We start from the raw sequence: 13,861 nt of genomic DNA on the forward strand, positions 1-13,861 counted from the left end.
AGAATAATGAGAGCCTACGTGACAGTAGCTGTGAGAAATTACGTTGTTAGTTGATGGGGGTGTGCACCCTTCTGAAGCAACAGCCACAATCCTAGTCAGTAAAGTCACCAAATTAACCTATGCTTAACCCTCTGGTAGCATGGCACTAAAGCAGTAAGGCTTAACTCATAAGCACTGTTTAAAGTATGCACCATTCAAATAATAATAAAGTGAAGACAGAAAGTAAAAAAAAGCTCACTCATTTAGAAAAAAGAGTAACATTAAAAAAATGTATTTGATACCCAAACAACAATAAAACAATCAGTAGCACTGCAGGTATGCACTGCCAATGATTCAAGGTTAGTATAGTGCCTAAAAGCAACCCCACCTCCACAGAAGAGTCCAAAATGTTATTCCTCTCTGCCCAGTCTCAAATAGGACTAGGTCAGAAAATTCTAGTGTGAAGTTCTTTGTTGCGTGCCGAGGCAGTGTCTTTGAAGTGCAGGTGAGACTGTGCTCAGCTCTGCTCCCTCTCCATCCTACTAAGATGGCCATCCTTCCCACACCCAGTCCCCCTATTGTGTGGCTGACTGGGAGGCATACACAAAGACCAACTAAGTGACCCAGGAAACAGGTATCAAATAGGACAATTAAAAGTAAACCTTTTAAAAGTGGCATTTTCAGAATTGTTACTTAAAACCTGACTTTACCATTAAAGAGGGTTTAAAATTACATTCCTTAGACACCAAACATAAAATTTCTACCTGCTCCGAAACAAATGTTATCAGTTATTAAATGTAATACGTTAACCCATTGTTGTCCTATGAGAGAGGTAGGCCTCACAGTAGTGAAAAACAAATTTGTGACTTCTTCACTACCAGGACAAGTAAAGCTTAAAAGCACATGTCTGACATTTTAGATACACTGCGCATTGGCCTGTGGTTTGTTTAGCGCCTACATTAGGGTTGACTTACATGTATTAAAAAGGAACATTTAGGCTTGGCAAAGGGGTTATTATACGAAGTCGAATTGGCAATTCAAAACAGCACCCAGAGTACAAATGGCAAGTCTGAGTTATGTTTGGAAGGACTACGTAAGTGGGTGGCAAATATGTGCTGTAGGCCTACTAGTAGCTTTTAATTTACTATCCCTTGGTGTATGGTATACAAAATTACTGGGACCTTATAAGATAATTAAATATGTCAGTCAAGTGTAAGCCAGTTTTACCATGTTTTAGAGAATGAGCACAAGCACTTTAGCGCTGGTTACAGTGGTAAAGTGTGCAGAGTCCTAAGGCTAGCAAAAACAAGATCAGCTAAAAGTAGAGGAGTAAGGCAAAATGTTTGGGGGAAAACCAGAAAGTTTGGTGGAAGACCACCCTAAGGGTGACCGGTCTACCGTGCTCCCTTCCGCAAGTGCTTGTCCCCCGTTTTGCTTTCACCCAGTGCTTAATGTGAGCCGGTGGTTGCTGGTGGGGCCACTGGCACTTATTTGTCCTTACCGAAGATTTCCTCAAGAGCAAGAGAGGGGCCAACAAAACAATTTCAGCAAAACAGGAGGGGGTAAGGTAAAAAAAGTTTGGGGGAACACCCCCTAGGTTGACGGGTCTAACAGTGGCCAATCATAGGGGTTCATAAATTATGACTGCCTAATAATTATTTGTTTGACAAGTTGTTCTGTAACTCCCCTGTGAATGGTGATTTTGTGATACAGCCTATAATATGAGTCACTTCACAAAATCAGTCCGTTCCTAAAAATAGGTCTGCAAATTTGCGACCACTGTTTGTAAACATACTTAGTACAGCTGTTCTGCTTTCACTCAGATGGATAGAGAATGCAGTGAAAAGAATGCTAAGAATGCAGCACTCTTAGTCTGAGTAATAAATGTATTAAAGCAATTCACAAGTTTTTCTACATGGAAAGAATGTGAGCTTTTATTTCAAATGCACCAACACACGTGCAATTCTTAAAAATAATCACAGCAGTAGAATAATAATGATCACAGAAACAAAGAGAATGCAACACTTCAACAATGGATATAATATATATATATATATATATATCTATATCTATATAAGACTAAGTATCCATGCATGCTCACCGCAAGTTGTAAGAATAAACATTAAAAATGCCTCACCATGGGGCTTGACACCGACATCATCCCTTTGTCTGCCAACTTCAGGTTGTGGAACCCGGGCAACTGAAAAGAGGGAGAATGCCCACAATGGGTGTATTTTCTGAGCAAGACATCCCTTGTCAGAGGAGTCTCTTCCAGTCCTGGTTGTCAAGCTTTCTTCCCTTATATACTTTAAACAAACTGGGAGGAGAATTCTAGAATCCCTCCCAACGAGTAAGTTGTTGTTGGTCAAACTCTGGCCAAACCAGGTCAGTGTTGAAAAGAAAACACTAGAGACTGGCCAAATCTCAGTGTTTTTCCAAGACGGAGCTGTTCCCTGCTTTACCATAAACATTCTCAGTCTGGGACATCTCTTCCTTTCTACTCCTCCATGTTATATGCCTGTTCTTGTTGAGAAGAAGCGAAAAACATGTTAACAAGCTGGGCACAGAAAAATGTCTGCACCACTAATGTGACATTGCTTAAAGCTAAGCTAAGCAAAGCACAAAATTGAGTCAGTGGTCAGGATGGAGCCAGTAGTTAAATACAGATAGCATTACAACACTGCACCCTTATTATATGGTATCACTACTATTTTACTGGTTATTTTTTTATGTGTTCCATGTTCTGCTGCATTGAAGGTTATTTCATGCATGTTTCATCATTGTACCGATTCCCTAGTGAGATAAGGTGGGCAGTCTCAACTGAGCCTGTAAATACTTATTGACTGAATAGGTCATTTTATATTTTCATGTATTTTGTTAGGGTCTTGCTTTTGTTTTTCTCATTATCTCTAGGGATTGGTCATTACATTTAGCGGACATCACTTTACCGCTCGTTTATTTGTGATTCAACATGGTTCAGCTGGGCTTGTACCCTATGAAGGGCTACACTTTTTTGACTTTATGACAAGGATATTGCTCCAACAAGCAGCCCTCTTTTGAATGCAACCTTCCACCCCTTCAATGGATGCTTCCAAGTGACAATTGATTCCTTAATTTTGGTAAGCCCTATTAAAGGAAGCTCAGAGACATAGAATTGGGCTGTCTGGGTTTTATTCTATTCCAGCTTTACAGAGCTGTCACTAGCAGTTTTGGCCAGTTGTTTGCAGGTAGGTTTTCCCCAATATATAGCTATTTCAATTTCCCCATGCCTGATTTGTGTGTACATACCTTCTGTGTCGGCCATATTTGTATTCCCTTGATTCACCTGGCTAGCCTTTACGGTTGTCCACCAAATAATTTATCTCAACATCTGATCCACCGCAGGAGTACATTGCTAAAACACTCTAGAACCTCATGGGCGACACTTAGAGACTCACTTGGTATCAGGTTCAGAGGACTCATCTCTGCCCATTCCGGTCAACCTATTGTTTGCTCCTGGGAGGCACTTCTTACCTGGTTCACACCCATTCAAATGCTACTGATAGGCTGGCAGAAGTGAGAGGGCAAATGCAAATTAGCCTCCAGGTAGGGAAAAGGTACATTTCGTCAAGTTACTTTTCACTAATATTTATTACAAATATGACTTCACAATAGAATTGGATTTAGTAACTATTAAAAATGGTTGTTTAATTATAGTTGTAGGTAGTTCCATCTCTGACATACCGTATTAGGATTTGTTAATCTGTACTCTGATTTTCTGCATCTCAGAGTAAGACCTGCCACAGTGAACATAGCCTACAGATGCTACTTATTGTATAGGCATGTTAACATTACATTTTTAAATGTCCAGTTTTTAAATACCATACACCTTGCCTTGTGGGTGATAAGGCCTACATGGAGTGATTTATACATATTTAAATGTTAGGCTACAATGGTAGGCCTGAAGCCATATTTTACACTGCCAGACTGCCAGGGCAGTAGATGACACATTAGCTGCTGCAGTCTACTATTGTCCTTTAACTTAAAGACCCTAGGTATAGTTTGTACCATATACTAGGGACTTATAGTTAAATATACAGATTAGGAAGATGCCACTTCAACCATGTTGAAAGGGGGTCACATAGGCACTTACTCACTGGTTAGCAAGGTTAAACAGCATAGAGTTCTAAAGCCAGCAAAAATATAGGGTCCAGAAAAATGTGGAAAAATCAAGGATGACCACACAGTAAAGGCAGATTTCCTACAGCAAGGGTTCAGGATTAGACTTTGATTGGTTTGGCGTGCTTGTCAGTGTTGAGGACTGTGGATTATCATACGTGTTTTCTTTTTGCTTACACAATTTTAAGAACCTACTTACTCAGTTGGTGGTTATAGCTGAACGCCAGATACATGGACATACAGTATTCAATATTGTGGAATTCAGTGTTTTTTCCATAGTGCTTCTGTAGTTTTCTGTTATACCAGTCGGTTGATTTTCTTTTCACAGTGAAATTGTGCAGTCCTAAATCAAGGAAGCGATTGTGACTAGCTATTTGGTGTAACTATGAAATAAAGGGTGCTTCTGTATGAAAACAGGAAATAACACTAGAAACATCTTCTTTTTAAAAGGAATTATTACCAAAGGATCCACCAAACGGGATTTTATTTTTTACGTGCAGTCGTATAAAGTCCAGTTTAGTAAAGAAGGCTTGAAGTGGAAGACCTATAAAGACGCCCCTGGCAGTGTTGAAAAGGTAAGGAACCTATCATGATTTTAGAACAATGCCTGCTGGCAGCACACATCCAAAGCAGACTCCTGGCAGCCCAAGCAACTGTTCAAGTTTGGTTTATGCATTATTAAAGCAGTCCTTGAAAATATTCTTATGCGTCCTTAGAATGAGACATATGATGGCGTATATCTGATTATTGTTTAAGGTAATGCAAATCAATTTGTAAAGTATTTATTTTATTTCTTTGGATATTTCTAGGGTGCAGTATATTGCATATGCTCTGGGGTGCCTTGCATTGGAAACCAGGGACTGGTTAGAAAAGGTGAATGAGATTTGTCAAAAGCTCCTGATGGGTAGAGTTTCTTTGTTGTTTTTAAGGGGGAGAGATGTGTGATGTTTGTGTTTATTACAGGAAAGTTTTACTAACCTCTTAGCTGCTGGGCTCCCCCTTTTGGCTATTTGGGGTAGTTCGCGCTTAGGACTTAATAACCTTTTGTCCACATAAGCTATCCATGCCAAATTTGCGTTCTTTTTTTCCAACATCTTAGGGATTCTAAAGGTATCCAGAGTTTCTGGGTTCCCCTGGAGGAGACCAAGAAATTAGCCAAAATACACCTACAATTTCGTTTAAAAAAAAAAAACAAATTGGAAAAAAGGGCTGCCGAAGAAGGCTTGTGGTTTTTCCCCTGAAAATGGCACTAACAAAGGCTTTGCGGTGCTAAAATCACCATCTTCCCATCTTTCAGGAACACGCAGAGTTGAATCAGAAAACCACATTTTTCAACACAATTTTGGCATTTTACTGGGAAATACTTAATTTTTACTATTTTTGGTGCTTTCAGCCTCCTTCCAGTTAGTGACAGGAATGGGTGTGAATCCAATACTGGATCCCAGACAGCTAAGCATTTCTGAAAAGTAGACAAAATTCTGAAATCAGCAAGGGGTCATTTGTGTAGATCATACAAGGTTTTCCTACAGAAAATAACAGCTGAAATAAAAAAATATTTAAATTGTGCTGAAAAAAAGAGCCATTTTTCTCCACGTTTTACTCTGTAACTTTTTTCTGCAATGTCAGATTTTTGAAAGCAATATACCGTTAGATGTGCGGGACTCTTCCGGTTGCGGGGATATATAGGGCTTGTAGGTTCATCAAGATCCCTAGGTACCCAGAGCCAATATATGAGCTGCACCTTCCAATGGGTTTTCATTCTATTCCGGGTATACAGCAATTCATTTGCTGAAATATAAAGAGTGAAACATAGGTATCAAGAAAACCTTTGTATTTCCAAAATGGCCACAAGATAAGGTGCTGAGAATCAGTGGTTATTTGCACATCTCTGAATTCCGGGATGCCCATACTAGCATGTGCATTACAGGCCATTTCTCAAATAGATGTCTTTTTTACACACTGTCTTACATTTGGAAGGAACAAATGTAGGGATAGACAAGGGGCAAGGACACTTGTTGTACTATTCTGTGTTCCCCCAAGTCTCCCGATAAAAATGGTACCTCACTTGCGTGGGTAGGCCTAATGCTCGTGACCGGAAAGGCAATATGGACACATGACATTTTTACACTGAAATCTGACGTGTTTTTTGCAAAGTGCCTAGCTGTGGATTTTGGCATCTAGCTCAGCCGGCACCTAGGGAAACCTACCAAACCTGCGCATTTCTGAAAACTAGACACCTAGGGGAACCCAGGATGGGCTGACTTGTGGGGCTCTCACCATGTTCTGTTACCCAGTATCCTTTGCAGACCTCAAAATGGGGCCAAAAAAACACTTTTTCCTCACATTACGGTGACAGAAAGTTCTGGAATCTGAGAGGAGCCACAAATTTCCTTCCACCCAGCGTTCCCCCTAGTCTCCCGATAACAATGGTACCTCACTTGCATGGGTAGGCCTAGTGCCCGCGATAGGAATAGATCACACAATGGTCAATGTTGGTCCTTACATGAGGTAACTGTTGACCCTGGAGGGATCCATTCCTGACGCAGGCACTAGGTATGGGCACTCAAGTGGGGTAGTGTTTTTATCAGGACAGGTGAGGAATCACTAGGTGGTAGGAATTTTGTGGATCCCAGCATATTCCTGTAGTTTGTGTGTCAGAAATGCAAGAAAAATTGAGTTTTTATTCATCATTTCAGCTTTGCAGGGTATTCTGGGTAAGAAAACTTTGGGGAATCCGCACAAGTCACACCTCTGTGGACTCCCCCGGATGTCTAGTTTCCAGAAATGTTTGGGTTTAGTATGTTTCCCTATATGGCCACTGAACTCAGGACTAAAAACACAGGTGCCTGCCTTACAAAACCAGTTTGTTTTGTGATAGATAATTCTGATGTCTCCATAATACGATTTGGGCGGTGGAATTTGGTGCGAACTAAATTGGGGAGCTCCCAAGAGAGCACTCTCTCTCTGTGCTTGCCGCCGCATTTGGCTCCCTGGGTTGGGCTAACCCACTATTGCTCTGTGCACAGACTATGCTTGCGAAGGGACAGCCGGACTGTCCCCATCACCTCCCTCATAATTTAATGGAAGAGGAGTTATCCAATGGGACTTCTCCGACTGAAGAATCACTCCCAGAGTCTGCGCCATTGTCCTATCCCTCAGATGTTCTCTCAGTATCTGCTGTCTCAGTCTCTGATCCTATGTCAGAGCGGTCCTTTATAACCTGAATGACAGCGTCAGCAGCATTTATCCATCAAGATGCCATCTCTGCTATTAGCTAAACTGTTGCTCTAAAACACTAGCCTACGTAGACAGTCACAAAATTGCTGGTGCATGTTTGATACGTGCAACAGTAGGGGCCACCTTACCTGCGCTTCGTCCCTCAATCAGCACGTTCTTTCAAAACACTCAAACACCTTGTCACATACCATTCAGCACAGTCTTTAGCACCTCCTGCGCCCAGTCCAACAATCATTATTAGTGCTCCCACTCCCATGTCCTCCTCGTCGGATTCCCTCATTACCCTCCAGCAAAAGTGCCTTTCATCTCTACATAGCCGCCACCCATCCCGCGCGTACATTTCATTTGTATTATAGTGTAGGAAATGGCACACTTTACTAATGTACTCAGCTATTTACATAAAATACAGATTTGCTCTTTGCAGTAGGCATATAAACCTTCAGCGCTTCTCTATGGCACTAAAACTGCCGCTAGAGAAAAGTCTGATCCTTTTGTAGCAGAAACATAATCACAAGCCTTCCTTTACTTTTTTTTTATTGCTGCCTAAAAGCTACAGTTCAAATGCGTCAGATGAAGTATGTGCATTGCTTTGAAGACGCAAGCTGCAACTACAAGACAACTGGTGGCAAATTATATATATATGTTCGATGGCATGTGTAGCTGCAGATACACATGCTGTGCATTATCCTGCCATCTAGTGTTGGGCTCGGAGTGTTACAAGTTGTTTTTCTTCGAAGAAGTCTTTTCGAGTCACGGGACCGAGTGACTCCTCCCTTTCGGCTCCATTGCGCATGGTAGTCGACTCCATCTTAGATTGTTTTCCCCGCAAAGGGTGAGGTAGGAGTTGGTAAAGTAAGGATACTAGAGGTGCCAATGCAATGGAGTAGAAATGTATGTACATAGTGTGTATTAAAGGAATATTTATTTACATATTTACAATCTATATGCAACTAAAATGGCTACAGGCTCCCGGGGAGGTGGGAGGGAGCATGTGAATCTGCAACGCAACATGCCACAAACAGATGTACACTGGGTAAGTGACATTTTCAGTTCGATGGCATGTGTAGCTGCAGATACACATGCTGTGCATAGACTACAAATCAGTAATCTCCCAAAAAGCAGTGGTCAGCCTGTAGGAGTTGAAGTTGTCTGAAATAATGTTCTTAGTACAGCCTGTCCTACTGTGGCTTGTTGTGTTGCTAACACATCTACACAGTAATGCTTAGTGAATGTATGGGGCGTAGACCAGGTTGCTGCCTTACAAATCTCTGTCATTGGTATATTACCAAGAAAAGCCATTGTGGCGCCTTTTTTCCTAGTGGAGTGTGCCCTTGGAGTAATGGGTAATTCTCTTTTAGCTTTAAGGTAACAGGTCTGAATACATTTGACTATCCATCTGGCAATACCCTGTTTGGATATAGGGTTACCTGCATGAGGTTTTTGGAAAGCTACGAACAATTGTTTTGTTTTTCGAAATTGTTTTGTTCTGTCAATGTAATACATCAGCGCTCTTTTAATGTCTAATGTATGCAATGCCCTTTGTTCTACTGATTCTGGGTGTGGAAAGAAGACTGGGAGTTCCACAGTTTGGTTTAGATGAAACGGTGATATGACTTTTGGTAAAAATTGTGGATTTGTACAGAGAACCACTTTATGTTTATGTATCTGTATAAAGGGTTCTTGGATAGTAAATGCCTGTATTTCGCTAACTCTTCGTAGAGAAGTGATGGCTATTAGAAAGGCTACTTTCCAAGTCAAGAATTGGATTTGACAAGAATGCATGGGTTCAAATGGTGGACCCATGAGTCGTGTTAGTACAATATTAAGATTCCACGAAGATACTGGTGGTGTCCTTGGGGGTATGATTATTTTTAGTCCCTCCATAAAGGCTTTGATAACTGGGATTCTAAAAAGCGATTTTGTATGCGTAATCTGCAAATAAGCAGTATTGCAGTGAGATGGATTTTAATTGAAGAAAAAGCAAGATTTGATTTTTGTAAGTGTAGTAAACAACTTACAATGTTTTGTATGGAGGCGTTAAGCGGCGTAATTTGATTAGCCTGTTTCAACGCCATCTGTAACCGTCTTGCGCGTCGATCTCTTAAGGCCTTTTTGGATTGAAACGCTCTGCAGGCCTCACAAGTATCCTCTCTGTGTTCGGGCGATAAACACAGGTTACAGACCTGATGCTGGTCTGTGTAAGGATACTTGGCGTGGCACTTCGGACAAAAACGGAAAGGGGTCCGGTCCATTAGTTCTTTGTCGACGGGTGTGGTCAGGCCGACCAGGCCATGGTTAAGTGCGGAAGCCTTGAAGGGCCGCCGAAGAGGTCTTGTTGTCGGTGCCGATGTGATGATACTAAACCGGTCCCGAACGCAAACAATACCGATGAATTTCGATGATTTCCTAAGTTTACCCGATTCAAATTACGGAGCGAAGAGGAACACGTCCGAATTCGATGGCGGAAAGAAAACAATCTAAGTTGGAGTCGATGGAGCCGAAAGGGAGGAGTCACTCGGTCCCGTGACTCAAGAAGACTTCTTCGAAGAAAAGCAACTTGTAACACTCCGAGCCCAACACTAGATGGCAGGATAATGCACAGCATGTGTATCTGCAGCTACACATGCCATTGAACATATATATATATAATAATTTGCCACCAGTTGTCTCCCCTTTCATACGAGGCCTTCCCGAACGTGGGGAAGGCCGCTTGGGTCTGTTTTCCCCATCGGAGCAGGAAGCGAACTTACGGCTGCTTCCTGCTCTAATGGGGAAAACAACAATGTGACGTCAGCGCGGCGCGTTGACGTCACAAAGGGGCGGGTGGGGGGTGGGGGAGACACAGAAAAGCTTCCGTGTCTCCCGGGTAGTGGGGAAAAAAAGGGAAAATCCTCTGGTGCGACGCAACCGAGGATTTTCTTACCCCCTCCCTGGTGTCAGCCACCGGTCGTGACCCGCACCAGGGAGGTAGTTTGGGCGTCGGCCTGTGGCCGACGCACGCACTCAACGGGCTAACTACAAGTCATTTCCCACTATGGAAGAGATTCTGAATGTATGGTGAGAGGTGAAAGGGTAACGAATCCGATGTTTGGTAGCAGCCGTTTCGTCAGTAAAGGAATTGGGTTGGAGATGTATGTCAGAGCCTTGTTTTGTGGATGTTTTTGATCAGTTTCAGTGAAAGTCTGTTTCCCAAACCAGTGGCCATGGTGGTGGGGACTTTAGATCTGGGTGAAAATATCCGCACATTTACCAGGATTGGAGATATGCTGCAGCTGAGAGTTTTGCAAGACATGTTTCTCGAGTAGAGAAAAGTTGTGCCCGCAAGAAATGAGTAATGATAGTTGTATTTGAAGATGATAATGAATGAATTAATGATTTTTCTTATCAGCTTGGTCAGAAAGGAGTTACTTCATGTTTTGAATGCTTTTGATTTGTAAAATTACCAGAGGAGATTGTGAAGTTGATCTAGACCCCCAAAGGAGACCCTGAAAAACAGTTAGCTTTCTTTAAGGCTCCCACCCTTGTTTTGTCAATAGCCCCTGGATGGGCCAGGTCTCGGGGGGGGGGGGCAATTACATTTTTCACTCGCAGTCTCTCTCACTCTCTTTCTGCCTGTCTCAATTTCTCTTTTTCAATCTTTTTCTACCACTCACACACCCACTCAAACCTTATGCACCCACTCAGATACTCATGCACCCAATTACAGTCTCACTCAGACCCTCACAGACCCACTCAGACACTCACACACCCACTCAAAGACCCACTGAAACCCTCATGTACCCATTTACAGACCAACAAAAACACTGACGCACCCACTAAGACACTGATACACCAACTCTCACACAGTCACTCTCACACCCACTCTCACCCCCAAATAAACCTTCTCACACCCAGAGAGACAGTCCACAGCCAACTCCCGCCATGCACAGCATGGGTTGGGTGGTTAGTGGGGTTGCCTGCAGGGTCTGGCAACAGGCCAGGCCCTGCGGGCAACTGCTGCTGCGCACAGACAAAGACCATGCACAATGCAAGGTTGGGTGCTTTTAGTGGGTTGAACTCAGGGCCTGGCCGCATTTGGATTAACGTATAGTAATGAAAATGACTACAGGTTAAAAAAAACCATAGAATTTCACTGAAAAGACCAAATGTTACAGGGACGTTATAGTTAGAAATAGAATTAAAAAAACATAAAAATTCACCTAAAAAAAACCCAAAGGTTACAGGAGTTAGGCTCACATTTTAAATGTACTAAAGCAACAGCTCTCAACCTGTGGTCTGTGACACATTCCCAGGGGGTCTGCAGGCCTGGGCCGGCAGGAAGATCCTTCTCCAGCTAAGGCTGCTGACAGAAAAGTGTGTGGATACATATTTATTACTTCCTTTGTGCATCACTTTTAAAAGCACTGCAAAGCCAGGTTCGGGCAAAAATAAAAGCATAAAGATAACTGCTGATTAATGTACCTGCTGGAGAGAGATGGCAGTTCTGTCTAGTGGCAGTTTTGACTCATCTGATGTAGCACAGATGATTAAAATGCGTGCTGCAAAGAACGTGTATCATGCAAAGAACAATATTTTATGTGCATATCATAGTGGTTTACTGCTTCTGTTACTGAGATTCTTTTGTTCATAGTAGTTCATAAGTTACTATCTTAATCTAGCATAGTGAGTTATAAACTGCCATCACAGAGCTGCATGCAAATTGCATGGCACAAATTAGAAAGTTATGTTTTTTTTCCCCAGTCCTTCATTTTCCTTATGCTGCTAAAAAAAGGTCTGCTTCCGTGGAAATACATTTTTATTATAAAAGTCAACGGTAACCACTGTTATGTTCTGAATCCTGAGTTTTTGCTTCTTCAGACCAAGCACTCTCAGAAAATGCCTACCAGTGTGAATGACGTGAATCCTACACCTTTTAGTCCCTGTAAAGTTCTCCAACATCCTACACTGGTATATGAAGTGCTGTAAAAGAAATGGGTTACATGTGACAGGGAAGTTATGGAGAAGAGAGAGGCCCTTATGGTTTTACTTCCTTTCCCCATCACACATTTATGTGAAAAAGGTTTCTCAGATCTAATGTACTTATAAAAATAAATACAGAAATCGCTTGGGAAATGTAGAATCTGACCTTAGGGTTCAACTTTCCTAAATAAAACCAAACATTTAAAAATTAGTCACTGAGATGCAGCACCAACCTTCCCATTAAAATGTTTCGATTTTTGCATATTTTTTCAATATAAAATAATTGTATCTTTAGTAATTTGAGTATTTGTTTGGTGTGTACTTGTTTGTGTATATTTTGTGAATTAAATGAACGTTTGAAATTTAAATTGCACAAGGTGTTTAGGGGTCCCCGGCTTCCAGTAATAATTCAATGGGGGTCCTCAGGAGTCAAAAGGTTGTTAACCCGTGTACTAAAACATAGAAATTCACCTGTTAAAATTAGTTATCTCAAGTAACTATTACTTGGGTCTTAGGTTAACAATGACGCGAGCACTTGCCATGCACTGCTAATTACCCCACAAATTATGACACTCAGGACATCTGTTATAACATCATTGATAAAATCAGTGTAATATTTGCAGTATATTTTTTCATAAAAAAAACTTTGCATGGCGGTGGCACGAGTTATAGTTACCTTAGTACACCAGCTATAGTTATTTGAGATAATGGGGATGAAGCATGAGTGGCAGCTCCCGCTGGAATACTGTGGTGTATTACGAAAGGGCCATGCTGGGTCCCATGGGAGTATCATGGTTCTTGCAACATGATTTGTTTTCTTTCAGTGTTCAGGGGAAGGGGATGCCTCTGGTTCCACTCCACTTGTCCCTGGGTGTCAAGGTGTTCTCTACGCTGCCCCCTTATGCCCTATTTGAAAAACATTTTCAGGACAAGGTGCCTGACTTTTCTAGTCCTATAATATTTTCTTCTCATTTGCAGCCAGCCAATCAGATCTCACAGAACTACGCTGCCTGTTCTGCAGTGCTTTAATGGTCGTTAGGGATAAAAGCTCCCTTGGCTAACCAGAGGACCCTGTTTTCACAATTGTCAGTACCATGTGACTTATGTGGGCCACAATGTCAAGATTTACCTAACTTTTTAACTCATTCAAGCCCAACCTGAGCACATCTTTAAACACAAATTTCTCAAACAGCTGAATGGATTTACGCCAAATCACAAAAAGTACGCTGAGTAAAAATGTACCTTTTTGCCAAACTTGGTGTAATTCCATTCAGTTGTTTCTCATATCCAAAAGCAGTAGGAATTAACAAAGGAAAGCAACATTTTGGTACTCCCTGCTCCCCTTTCCTTGGTCCCCGCTGGATGGATCGGCGCAAAACTTCCCAGGAAGTAACTGAAGCTTAAGAACCTTTTTTGAAAGTGTTGTGCATATTCATCAAACGGCGACAAAGTTTTTAGCAAAACAAAAAATGCTTACACTATGGAAACTCTAGATACAAACTGCAATACACAGTATAGACTACCAGTG

General features: G+C 41.8%; 1 protein-coding gene across 1 annotated transcript in view; it reads left to right on the forward strand.

The window, feature by feature from the left end:
- Positions 1–13,861, forward strand: part of DCBLD1 (discoidin, CUB and LCCL domain containing 1) — a 205,572-nt gene that overhangs the window by 162,670 nt on the left and 29,041 nt on the right. Inside the window, exon 9 of the mRNA XM_069235368.1 lies at positions 4,588–4,712. Coding sequence (XP_069091469.1) covers positions 4,588–4,712 — 125 coding nt within the window. The remainder of the gene's footprint in view (positions 1–4,587; positions 4,713–13,861) is intronic.

The sequence above is a fragment of the Pleurodeles waltl genome, chromosome 5 (assembly GCF_031143425.1).
Source record: "Pleurodeles waltl isolate 20211129_DDA chromosome 5, aPleWal1.hap1.20221129, whole genome shotgun sequence".
In the NCBI taxonomy this organism is placed as follows: Eukaryota; Metazoa; Chordata; class Amphibia; order Caudata; family Salamandridae; genus Pleurodeles; species Pleurodeles waltl.